The sequence below is a fragment of the Ranitomeya imitator genome, chromosome 8, assembly GCF_032444005.1.
Source record: "Ranitomeya imitator isolate aRanImi1 chromosome 8, aRanImi1.pri, whole genome shotgun sequence".
Classification (NCBI taxonomy): Eukaryota; Metazoa; Chordata; class Amphibia; order Anura; family Dendrobatidae; genus Ranitomeya; species Ranitomeya imitator.
The window spans coordinates 160,597,300-160,610,598 of record NC_091289.1 but is presented as its reverse complement, the minus strand read 5'-3'; the positions used below and the strand labels follow the sequence as shown (position 1 = coordinate 160,610,598).

Below are 13,299 nucleotides of genomic sequence, written 5' to 3'. Positions count from 1 at the left end.
CAGGTGCAGTAATAAGGACACACGGCAGCAGTGGCTCAGTATTGGGGTATTAGGGGCAGTAATAGGGTCACATACGGCAGCAGTGGCTCAGTATTGGGGTATCAGGTGCAGTAATACGGACACATACGGCAGCAGCGGCTCAGTATTGGGGTTTCAGGTGCAGTGATACGGACACATACGGCAGCAGCGGCTCAGTATTGGGGTATTAGGGGCAGTAATAGGGTCACATGGCAGCAGCGGCTCAGTATTGGGGTTTCAGGTGCAGTGATACGGACACATACGGCAGCAGTGGCTCAGTATTGGGGTTTCAGGTGCAGTGATACGGACACATACGGCAGCAGTGGCTCAGTATTGGGGTTTCAGGTGCAGTGATACGGACACATACGGCAGCAGCGGCTCAGTATTGGGGTTTCAGGTGCAGTGATACGGACACATACGGCAGCAGCGGCTCAGTATTGGGGTATCAGGTGCAGTAATACGGACACATGGCAGCAGCGGCTCAGTATTGGGGTATCAGGTGCAGTAATATGGACACATACGGCAGCAGCGGCTCAGTATTGGGGTATTAGGGGCAGTAATAGGGTCACATACGGCAGCAGTGGCTCAGTATTGGGGTATCAGGTGCAGTAATACGGACACATACGGCAGCAGTGGCTCAGTATTGGGGTTTCAGGTGCAGTGATACGGACACATACGGCAGCAGCGGCTCAGTATTGGGGTATTAGGGGCAGTAATAGGGTCACATGGCAGCAGCGGCTCAGTATTGGGGTTTCAGGTGCAGTGATACGGACACATACGGCAGCAGTGGCTCAGTATTGGGGTTTCAGGTGCAGTGATATGGACACATACGGCAGCAGCGGCTCAGTATTGGGGTTTCAGGTGCAGTGATACGGACACATACGGCAGCAGCGGCTCAGCATTGGGGTATTAGGGGCAGTAATAGGGTCACATACGGCAGCAGCGGCTCAGTATTGGGGTTTCAGGTGCAGTGATACGGACACATACGGCAGCAGTGGCTCAGTAGTGGGGTATCAGGTGCAGTAATATGGACACATACGGCAGCAGCGGCTCAGTATTGGGATATCAGCAGGATGAGGAGTTTGAGCAGGTTGGGAATAGATGGTGATGGGGCTGGAATATGAGAATTGAAAAGTGTCTGTTGTATTCTCTGCAGCAGAGTCCTGGGTGGAAGAAGTCGTTGGTCTGGGCCGGATGGAAAAGACGGGAAAAGTGAATGATTCCATCAGAAAGGACGTCAGCGGTAAGACATTATCTATAACTGTGCTGTGATCTCTTATATGTTCTGTAGGACTGGTATTTACCACTGACCATATGGCGGTAATATCCATGTTGGTCTTTATAGAGATATTATCTTCAGTAATAGCGCCGTCATCTGCTGAGGTTCTCTCCAGTATTAGGGCGCGTCACCGAGTTGTAATCAAGGTTACCTGGTTAGGGGCCCTCTCAGAAGCTTTGCCCCCCCTGAACAGAAACCCTAGCTACGCTTCTGCTCTTAAATAATTCTGTTCAAGGAGCCCTAACAGGATAAGAAATATATCTGGGTCACCACAAATGAAAACTTTCAAAATGGAGACCGTAGCAGGAAATGGACTAGAGAAAGTTGTACGTCTTGATGTGGGAAATATCCAGGCACCTAGTCGTATGAGAACACCATAACGTCTTGTTACGAGGAGAACAATAACCCAATGGAAGCATCTGCCCCTTTTCGGCTGAGCCTGCAATCTGCCAGGACGTGTAGGACATCACAGGCTGCAATCTGATCTGTCCTCCATGTACAGGGGAGGCCTATTCTTTGTGCCGCTTCACATACAATCGTCTTAATTCAGTTTGCAGCCAATTATACCGCTATAAATCTCCTTAATACAAAAGATAAGTCCAAAACGTTTAGCTAAATATCCCGAAATCTCTCTGCTTAACAGGCGCTGCCATGAGAAAGAGGCCGAGCCGGGGATTAGGTCTCACACAATAACACTACACGTAGCAGCTGTGCAGAAGGATCTAGCAGAGAGCACCCGAGGCCTCAGACCGCCATGTCCAAGGGGCAGCCATGGAGGGGCTTGGTTCTTACCCCCCGCAGGGTCATTTATTACTTTTGATGCAATTTAATTTGCTTTGGGATTTTAATAGTACCAGTGTTGTAGCCTCCAGCGAGGCCTAGATGTTATTTACAGAGCCAGTGATTGGTAATGCACCCGAAAGTATAAATTTAAAAAAAAAAAAAATTATATACATCTTCCCAAACAAGATCCAAATTTTATCAACCAGATTAGCGAGTCATATAGGGGTAGATGTAGCACCAACTATTGGCACGAACCTCTGGATGGCAGGTTGTACGACCATAAAACAGGATGATTAGGTTATCAGATTTTCCACCAGTATAGCCAGTTATGGGATCAGCTGGACCACAGCTGGGTCATGTCTGTAGGTTAGAGTAGACCACCCACCTTCCCCCTTATTTATGACAAGTAGACAACTTTAATGCAGTTCATTGATTAATGACCCGACTGAAAAACACAGTTTCCGCCATCCTCCTGAGACCCACATTATATATTAAAAGATGCAGGTAAAAATATATATATTATGTATTTGTCCAACAGACCAGGGAAGATCTCATCATCTGTCTCATGGACATTCACTGCATAAAAGAGACCTTACCGTTATTAGATTCATAAGAATTTGAGATGTTTGGGGTAAAAAAAAAAAAAAAGTGGCACAAAGATCAGAACCAGAAATTCCAGTTCACACAGCACGAGGCTCCGTAAGGTCACCTAGAAGAAGGCAACGTATCCGAATGGAGAAATACAGCTGCGCTAGGAGGATATTAGAGAAGAAAAAAGGGTCTACAGTCAGGAGATTAAGAGGGGGAGAGCACCCAGAACTGATCTGCTGGAGGTTTTATTGTGGAAATGCTGCAGATTTCACCCATTCTATTACAAACGATGGAATCGGTGATCAGAATCCAAAGTATAAATAGACAAGCGCTGATAAAAGTAATGTGCCATCAGAAAATTACCTGTTTATATCAGGTCATTGTGTTGCAGGTATTAAAGAAAAAAAGGGTTGGCTTTTTTTTTTTTTTTTTTTTTTCATATTGTAAGCTTTAGCAAAAAAAATAAAATAAATAAAAAGCAGTAATTTAATTTTCACATTGTTCACGTCGTTCTTCTTGAGAAAATGGCCTGGAGTGTGATTAGAGTTGCACCCCTCTTTGTGAATCAGGAACACCCCTTATAAGTGGTGTACACCTCTGTGTGCGCCTTGCCACAAATACTCTAGCCCCCTTAAGGAGTAAGATTTTTGGGGTAGTGAGCGAGGTCCACACTGCTAAAAGTACCAATACCTGGTTTAAAAACAACAGTATCACTGTGATTGATTGGCAGCAAACTCGCCTGACCTTAACCCCATAGATAATCTATGGGGTATTGTCAAAAGGAAGATGAGACACCAGACCCAACAATGCAGACGAGCTGAAGGCTGCTATCAAAGCAACCTGGGCTTCCATAACCCCTCAGCAGGGACACAGGCTGATCGCCTCCATGCCATGCCGCATTGATGCAGTAATTGATGCAAAAGGAGCCCTGACCAAATATTGAGTGCATTTACTGAACATACATTTCAGTAGGCCAACAATTTCAGATTTTAAATTCATTTTTCAAGCTGATGTTATAAAGTATTCTAATTTACTGAGATAATGACTTGTGTTTTCATTGGCTGGAAGCCATAATCATCAACATTAACAGAAATAAACACTTGAAATAGATCACTCCGTCTGTAATGACTCTATATAATATACTAATTTTCAATCTGCATCTTCGTTCATTTACTGATCCCCCTGATATGCAACTTGCCGCCTGATTCAAGTTTCAGATATTTCACTTATGGGATGGTCTCTCCCAGTAATATAGGCTGGATGGAGGTCTGAGTCTGTTCAGAGTACTGGATCTCCTCACTTTCAGGCATCAGCTCCAGTAATGTAATTTGCTCTCCACGTTCTTTCCTAGTCTAGAACCTGTTTTTGGAGCTCTCTGAAATACGGTTTCCTGTCCACAACATTTCGGTGTAGAACCCCCTCCATCCTGCTATCACCAACCCTGAGAGACAGGAGGGGGGAGAACAGAGAAGCCATCAGGAGACGGAGCTCTGAGGGATTTGTAACATTTCTGCAGAGCACTCCGCTAGATACAGGATTCACAGTTACTCTGCGATAAAAAAATATAAAATAAATCCATTTTAAGACGATGTAGAAAGTGGCTCAACTTTGTATATGTGCAAAAAAAAAGAAAGGATAATGGATAAAAAGGTCCAGAATAATCCCAGCCCCCATCATCGGCCCCATTTCACATATCTCCAGTGCTGGGAACCTTGGAGAACCCTAGATTTGTACCAGCCATAACAGCTTTCGGTCTAGTGGCACTTTAAATACCAAAGACCACCTTCCATGCCACGGACAGGAGACCCTCCTCACACAACGACATCTATACTGAGCACGGTCTGGACAGCTGGTTGCCACCAGTGAAGATGAACTTGCCTCCTGGAATTTTTCCAGCCCAGCTGAGGGTTTTACGTTTTCCATTGCTGAACCGGTTCCTTTGCCTTCCTTATTGGACATGTGGTCTAAATGGAAAGCTCATTGTCTTCTTCAACCCCCTCAGGGAAAACACGTTTCTAAGAACAGACTCCAGAAATGAAAAGATGAAGTGAGAACACAACATTCCAGGTATCCATCTGCTTAACTCTCGTTTTCATTTCAGAAATCAATCACTCACAAATTAGCTTATTTTCATAAAGTATCTTATTAGAGAAATTATTTCTTCTATTGGATTGAATCCAGGGGTAAAATCTATATTCACTGAAGAAAGATTTCCTCCAGGAAATGGCAGCTGACGCTTTTAGAAGTCTCTGGGGGAGGTGGACACAGACAGTCTGCTAGAAGTTCTACTGAAACCACAGTTACAATTCTCCATAGAATTTATGAGCACCAACTCTGTAATGAGAAAATCTGTGTTCACTGAAGACAAAGGTTTCCTGCGAATTTATAGGTTCACGATTCAAAAAAGATTTCTCTGGTGATATGTTACAAAGTTTCTTATTCTCTCAACTTAAGCAATAAAAACGAAAATGGCGGTTGCTCTTTACAGGTGACGTGCTACCTTTGGTGAACCCGAAAAGTCATTGTATAGATGCTTGGAACCCACAGACGTTCCTGTACCTGTGAGCACCATGTTCAGACATGGATCATTTGTCAGCGTGTATTCTCCAAATCCATTGTTTAGAAGTCTTCAAAACCGCATCCACACAAACATCATCGCAGTCTCACAGCTACAGGGCACCATCTGGTTTAGGTCTTCGTCAAGCCAAGGTCCAGAAGGAATCAGATGCCAATCCTGGCTTTTCTAGAACTTTTTGACCATCGCTGTCCTCAGAACAGATGCAGACTAGTAGTTCCCCAGAGACCCCATTAAGGAGAGCCTTTCCCCACTCCTGGATTTTGTTTTAGCAAACACTCGTACTCATCATAAAACAATAATTCTCGTATCTCTGCATTGTGCGGATCCTAGACATTTATCAATAAACTGGAAGTCATTCTTACCCTTTAAAGGGGCGTGTCCCCACACCCTGACACAAGCAGCACCGATTGGGCAAGAACACCCTCCCAACGGGTAACTCGCAGTTATCAATGAATTTATTAATTTCTAGGGTGAATAACAGGAACAGCTCAAGAGGTAATAGAAGAGATTGATGAAAATAATTATCTTCTGTAACAGACGACATGTCAGTGCAGAATGCTCCTCTCTTAGCAGTCCACCGAGATGTTATAATAAGACCAAAAAAAAAAAAAAAAGATCATACTTGGTCTCATTGACAAGTACAAAGATTAGGACAAAATTTCAAAAAAGTTAGAAAACTTTAGGACTTTATGATTGTCCCTTCTGGGATAAAATGTGAACCCTGCAGCCAATCAGTGGCCTTAGAACCCATCTAATGCCCCCAATGAATAGGGATTCCAGCAGACCGGTGGGGAATAAATACAGCAGAGGATCCATTCTATTCATTTACAATATTTATTTTTAAATCTTTTTCACACTGCTGTGTGAACGAATCCTCGGAAGTAGTAAGGACATCACTAAGGCAGATGACCTCTGGCCCCCAGGGACGTCAGTCATTTCCAGAGTGCATATATCAGCCCAGTCCATTTAAAGGGATATTGTGAAACCTGGTTGATGGCACCGACATCAGGCATACAAGAAAGTATTCGATTCCTAAAACCCCTGATACATTACAATGTTCTCCAGAAAGAGCGGACTCAACATCTTGCAGAGACAAAAAAAAGCATTAAAGAATGAGCAAAAATAGAAGTAACTGGGGGCCAATGTCACTAAAACGTGCCGCTGATGCCCCAGCTTTATAGGTTATTTCCTAAGTTCTCACCCAGACCATCTTCACATGTACAGTAGTAATCTGCCTCGAGATGACAAAAATGGAAATAAAAAGATTCCAGTACAGGATTCAGTCTTTTGAATGCTGATGGAAAGGCCCTAAAATATCTTCGGTTTGTTTGGAATCCAGCTATAAAAATCGATCTTTATTACGGTAAGTCTACACAACTTTTTTGCTTGTAAAAATTTAAAAAAAACAAAACATAGCAACCAGATCCTTTTTTTTTTTACATTGAAGTCTATGGGAAACAGATCATAACAGATGATGATTATGATGATAACTGACAATCATCTGTTACATCATCCATTAACAGATCCATTTTTTTTATTTATTATTATTTTTAAGCACTGCACATGCCCAGGACACAAAGTGTTTAGAGACCTTAAAGGGAACCTGTCACCCCGTTTTTTCAGATTGAGATAAAAATACTGTTAAATAGGGCCTGCGCTGTGCGTTACACTAGTGTATGTAGTGTACCCTGATTCCCCACCTATGCTGCGAAATACATTACCAAAGTCGCCGTTTTCGCCTGTCAATCAGGCTAGTCAGGTCAGGTGGGTGTGGTGACATCGCTGTTTCTTCCCCAGCTTTCCGTTGGTGGCGTAGTGGTGTGCGCATGTCCAAGTGACGAATCCACTGCACGCACGTGAAGAAACAGCGAGCGATCTGCGCTATTACCCCTGTCATCGGTGGGGGCGGCCATCTTCCTGGGGCCGCGCATGCGCAGATGGAGTGCTCTGCTGCACGGGGCTTCAGGAAAATGGCCGCGGGATGCCGCGCGTGCGCAGATGGAGATCGCATCTCGGCTTCAGGAAAATGGCCGCCGAGATCTCCATCTGTGCACGCGCGGCATCCCGCGGCCATTTTCCTGGGGAAGAAAAGAGCGATGTCACCACGCCCACCTGACCTGACCAGCCTGATTGACAGGCGAAAACGGTGACTTTGGTAATGTATTTCGCAGCATAGGTGGGGAATCAGGGTACACTACATACACTATTGTAACGCACAGCGCAGGCCCTATTTAACAGTATTTTTATCTCAATCTGAAAAAACGGGGTGACAGGTTCCCTTTAATAAAGACAAATCTAATGCAAACAGAAAGAAATACGGAAACCAAGGCGTGCATCTGTTTTCTCAGTTTATTATACATCTAGTTTGTATTTTGCGTTATTTAACTAATGGATCCATTACAAACTGATAACTGCGCATGTGAACAGAGTCTAAAAGAAGAGTCGTGTCGGGTCCTAGAAAAACGTATATTATTTACTCTAAAAATGATAAAATAATCAAAATATGATCAATCCGTTTCCGTCAGTACAAGAGGCCTGTAACCAGCACCAGTGAGAACAGACATAATGGACTGCTGCTGAGACATTGGATTCCATCCCCCGAAACATGAGCCCCCAGCAGAAATCCCAGAGAAGGATTTAATTGTGTTCAATACAGAAGAAAGATCACGCTGCGTAGGGGCAATGGCGCAGCATTTCAAGCAGGTGCCCCACCCCCGCTCCTTAATGACCCCTTCCTGACAAGCTGTTACTAGGCCTATCCTGACATTTATTCTGCTTATCAAATTATGGAAAATCTGATTAATAACCAACAGTCACAGTACTGCTTCCACGGAGGTTGTCAGCTGGTTTACATACAGGCCAAATCTATCAAATATACAGCAATATCTCCAGCTCCCCTATACCAAGAGGCATTCAGGAGACTAGGAAAGCTGGGTGACCACATCAGTGATGTGTGATAAGGATCGTCACCCAGATTACGGAACAGAACGAGACTTTTCTGATCGGACACAATATATTTCAAAGTATCAGAAAAATCTGATGCAAAGTTTACGGAGATTGTGCTACATTGTAACTTTACAGCTGAAAGTGTCCAACAAGAAGGGATCATCTTATTCTTGCAGCTTTCTACATGAAATCAGCCAGCGGGGCCAATCCTGACAGATCCACAGCAGAAACATAAAATAAAAACAAACAAATATAAAACTATGAATTCCTTGTGTGATCATGTGAGTGAACTGATCCACACTGGAAAAATATAATTGTTTGTCTCCAATAGGTTGGCAGAAACGAGCTGAGGCCATGTAGCCCCTGCAGACAATCCAATAGATTTACTAATTAAAGGGATGTGGATACAAAGTATCAAAACTGATGGAACATTAGGCGACCGATCCAATCTCAGCTTTCCAAAGAGATAAGATGTCAGCCGATGTCGGATTGGCGGCCAGGAGATTTACACTTTGGATGTTTTTCTCTTATTGTAGAAGGAGGGGAAAGTATGGACGCCCATGATCTAGATGGTCGCACCATGGAAAACAGAAAAAAAAAGGGAACAAGTTCTTCCGTCATGGTTTCTGCCCATCTGCAGCGATAACGGACAGAGCTGGAGAAAATGGCCGTGTGTCTTGGAGGAGCTGAAGGGATTATTGAAATGTGAAAACCAGCGGCAGCGAAGTCTTTGTGCTTCTGCTGCTTGGCTGGAGATGCTGGAAACAGACAATGAGTATTCTGTGTGCGGAGCCCACTCCACTGGATGCTTCCCCTGCCCAGAAGCCATGAGGTAATGCCCCAGGAATGTGGTGGGGGAAGGGGCGTGAGAGGGGAACGAGGAGGGAGGTTTATGTTGTTTTTTCGTTTTCGCTCCTTAAAATATTCCCAGACTATGAGGCAAAGTGAATTATCACCCAGCAACACCTTCACCCTCTACAGAGGGGAGACGTAGGAAGGTGCGACTCCATCACTGGCCGGTGCGCTTCCATCACCGGCCGGTGCGCCTCCATCACTGACCCCTCCATCACTGACCGATGCGCCTCCATCACTGACCCCTCCATCACTGACCGATGCGCCTCCATCACTGACCCCTCCATCACCGGCCGGTGCGCCTCCATCACTGAACCCTCCATCACTGACCGATGCGCCTCCATCACTGACCCCTCCATCACCGGCCGGTGCGCCTCCATCACTGACCCCTCCATCACCGGCCGGTGCGCCTCCATCACTGACCGATGCGCCTCCATCACTGACCCCTCCATCACCGGCCGGTGCGCCTCCATCACTGACCCCTCCATCACCGGCCGGTGCGCCTCCATCACTGACCGATGCGCCTCCATCACTGGCCCCTCCATCACCGGCCGGTGTGCCTCCATCACTGACCCCTCCATCACTGACCGATGCGCCTCCATCACCGGCCGATGTGCCTCCATCACCGGCCGGTCCATCACTGACCCCTCCATCCCTGGCCAGTGCGCCTCCATCACCGACCCCTCCATCACTGGCCGGTGCCCCTCCATCACCAACCCCTCCATCACTGACTGCTGCGCCTCCATCACTGACCCCTCCATCATTGGTCAGTGCACCTCCATCACTGGCCAGTTGTGCGCCTCCAACACCGGCCGCTGCGCCTCAATCACCGACCCCTCCATCACCGGCCGATGCGCCTCCATCACTGGCCCCTCCATCACTGACCCCTCCATCACTGACCCCTTCATCATTGGTCAGTGCACCTCCATCACTGGCCGGTTGTGCACCTCCAACACCGGCCGCTGCGCCTCAATCACTGGCCCCTCCATCATTGGTCAGTGCACCTCCATCACTGGCCGGTTGTGCACCTCCATCATTGGTCAGTACACCTCCATCACCGGCCGGTTGTGCGCCTCCATCACGGACCCCTCCATCACCGGCCGATTGGTGCGCCGCCATCACGGACCCCTCCATCACTAGCCCCTCTGTGCGCCGCCATCACCGACCCCTCCATCACTAGCCCCTCTGTGCGCCGCCATCACCGACCCCTCCATCACTAGCCCCTCTGTGCGCCGCCATCACCGACCCCTCCATCACTAGCCCCTCTGTGCGCCGCCATCACCGACCCCTCCATCACTAGCCCCTCTGTGCGCCGCCATCACCGACCCCTCCATCACTAGCCCCTCTGTGCGCCGCCATCACCGACCCCTCCATCACTAGCCCCTCTGTGCGCCGCCATCACCGACCCCTCCATCACTAGCCCCTCTGTGCGCCGCCATCACCGACCCCTCCATCACTAGCCCCTCTGTGCGCCTCCATCACCGACCCCTCCATCACTAGCCCCTCTGTGCGCCTCCATCACCGACCCCTCCATCACTAGCCCCTCTGTGCGCCTCCATCACCGACCCCTCCATCACTAGCCCCTCTGTGCGCCTCCATCACCGACCCCTCCATCACTAGCCCCTCTGTGCGCCTCCATCACCGACCCCTCCATCACTAGCCCCTCTGTGCGCCTCCATCACCGACCCCTCCATCACTAGCCCCTCTGTGCGCCTCCATCACCGACCCCTCCATCACTAGCCCCTCTGTGCGCCGCCATCACCGACCCCTCCATCACTAGCCCCTCTGTGCGCCGCCATCACCGACCCCTCCATCACTAGCCCCTCTGTGCGCCTCCATCACCGACCCCTCCATCACTAGCCCCTCTGTGCGCCTCCATCACCGACCCCTCCATCACTAGCCCCTCTGTGCGCCTCCATCACCGACCCCTCCATCACTAGCCCCTCTGTGCGCCTCCATCACCGACCCCTCCATCACTAGCCCCTCTGTGCGCCGCCATCACCGACCCCTCCATCACTAGCCCCTCTGTGCGCCTCCATCACCGACCCCTCCATCACTAGCCCCTCTGTGCGCCTCCATCACCGACCCCTCCATCACTAGCCCCTCTGTGCGCCTCCATCACCGACCCCTCCATCACTAGCCCCTCTGTGCGCCTCCATCACCGACCCCTCCATCACTAGCCCCTCTGTGCGCCTCCATCACCGACCCCTCCATCACTAGCCCCTCTGTGCGCCTCCATCACCGACCCCTCCATCACTAGCCCCTCTGTGCGCCTCCATCACCGACCCCTCCATCACTAGCCCCTCTGTGAGCCTCCATCACCGACCCCTCCATCACTAGCCCCTCTGTGCGCCTCCATCACGACCCCTCCATCACTAGCCCCTCTGTGCGCCTCCATCACCGACCCCTCCATCACTAGCCCCTCTGTGCGCCTCCATCACCGACCCCTCCATCACTAGCCCCTCTGTGCGCCTCCATCACCGACCCCTCCATCACTAGCCCCTCTGTGCGCCTCCATCACCGACCCCTCCATCACCGGCCGCTCCGCTGATGGACCACAGCTGCCGACTCCACATAACCCCCTCAGTCCGCCCCCAATGTCGGTGCTCCCCACATACAGGCAGTTACAGTCTCGCTGACATTAGATTTTGTCTTTAAAGCCACTTTAATCCAAAAAGCACGGAGGTAACGGGACCGATGAGACCGGAGGCCCCGACCTGCGGGAGACATAACCGGCTCTTATGTCGCGACATCTCCTGCAGGATTCCAACAGAGCAAGGACGAGGAACTGTAAAAAGTTGGGGAAAAACCTCTCTGCACCAACTGGAAGCGATTTCCATAAAATCAGAACCCCGAGAACTGTCCGCACTACAGGGCACAGCATGACGTCACACAGTGACCCTGGAGCCGCGGCCGGGAATCTGCCACAAATCTACCCTGAGAGGAGACCGCGGCCTCGTCTGCTGCACCGGAGACAAGTGTGAACGGCTCCTGAGGAAACATCACACATTTCACTGCTTGCGGTTTTGCTAGAGAAAAAAAACCGCAGCAGGAACGCTAATGCTCGGGGTCCGGCGCTGCGGGGTGGGACGTCCCGGGGAGGAGGAGGCCGCTTACTGCACGGACCCAGCCGCACTACTACTCCCAACATGCTCACAGGACGCCCCCAGTCCGGGGTAACGGTCCGGGACTCACCTTGTTCTTCACCTCCGCGGACAGCCCGTACGCCGGTCCCCTGTTGAAGTTGGCCATTTCTGCGCCCTGTCCTCTGTCGCACGCGGCTCCGGTCACTGATCTCCTGCGGCGGCTCCGACACTGAACCGGCGCGAACAGAACCTTCTAGCGTCTGCTGCCCACAAGGGATCGCGAGGGGGCGTGTCCTCCACCAGAGGGGGGCGTGACTCTTCTGTTTACAGGGATGAAGCGCCTCGGCCAATGAGAACCCAGCGCTGTTGTACGAAGGCGGGGAATAAAGTGAAAGCGTTCTCTGATTGGTTGTCGCTGGATTGTTTGTCTGGATGCGACTTTCCCATCGTTAACCCTTCCTGCCCCGGGAGAGAGTGTGGATTTCAGCTCTGAGGCTGAAGAACCGGCTGCGCCCTGAATACTGAGCCATGGCGGATTCACTGATTTACAGTTTCTTCGGTTTTTCTCATCTGATAACAAAATATGAAACATCAAAGTTTCACCCAGATTTTCTTTCTCACTTGTCACCCCTGTACAGTGCGTTTTTTACAGCAGCTTAACTATTTAGGCTACGTTCACATTTGCGTTGTTGTGTGCTGTGTCGGCGACGCAACGCACAACGCACGCAAAAACGCATGCAAAACGCAGCATTTTGTGACGCATGCGTTCATTTTTCTAGTGCAAAAAAAATGCAACAAGCAGCGTCCTCTGCGCCCTGACACGCCCAAAAAACGCATGCGTCACAAAACGCAACAAAACGCATGTCCATGCGCGCCCCATGCTAAATATAGGGGCGCATGGCGCATGCGTCGCCGCGGCTGCGCCCGACGCACCGCAAATGTGAACGTAGCCTTACAGTTTCCTATGTTGCAGAATTGCAAAGTATCCGCACAAATCGGACGCTGCGTTGCCTCGTTGAATATCATTGGTCCGAGTGCGGCCCGTTTTTTTCACGGACAGCGATCAGAGCGAACATACGGCCGTGTGACCGAGCGCTCAGTGCGGCGATAATCACTGACCTGTGTCTGAATATTTCCCAGAGGAACCTTCACATAGATCGGGTTTG

General features: G+C 49.4%; 1 protein-coding gene across 1 annotated transcript in view; it reads right to left on the bottom strand.

The window, feature by feature from the left end:
- Positions 1-12,415, bottom strand: part of CNN3 (calponin 3) — a 35,784-nt gene extending 23,369 nt beyond the window's left edge. The window contains exon 1 of the mRNA XM_069737693.1: positions 12,243-12,415. Coding sequence (XP_069593794.1) covers positions 12,243-12,299 — 57 coding nt within the window. The 5' untranslated portion in view covers positions 12,300-12,415. The remainder of the gene's footprint in view (positions 1-12,242) is intronic.
- Between the last annotated feature and the right edge of the window lie 884 nt (positions 12,416-13,299).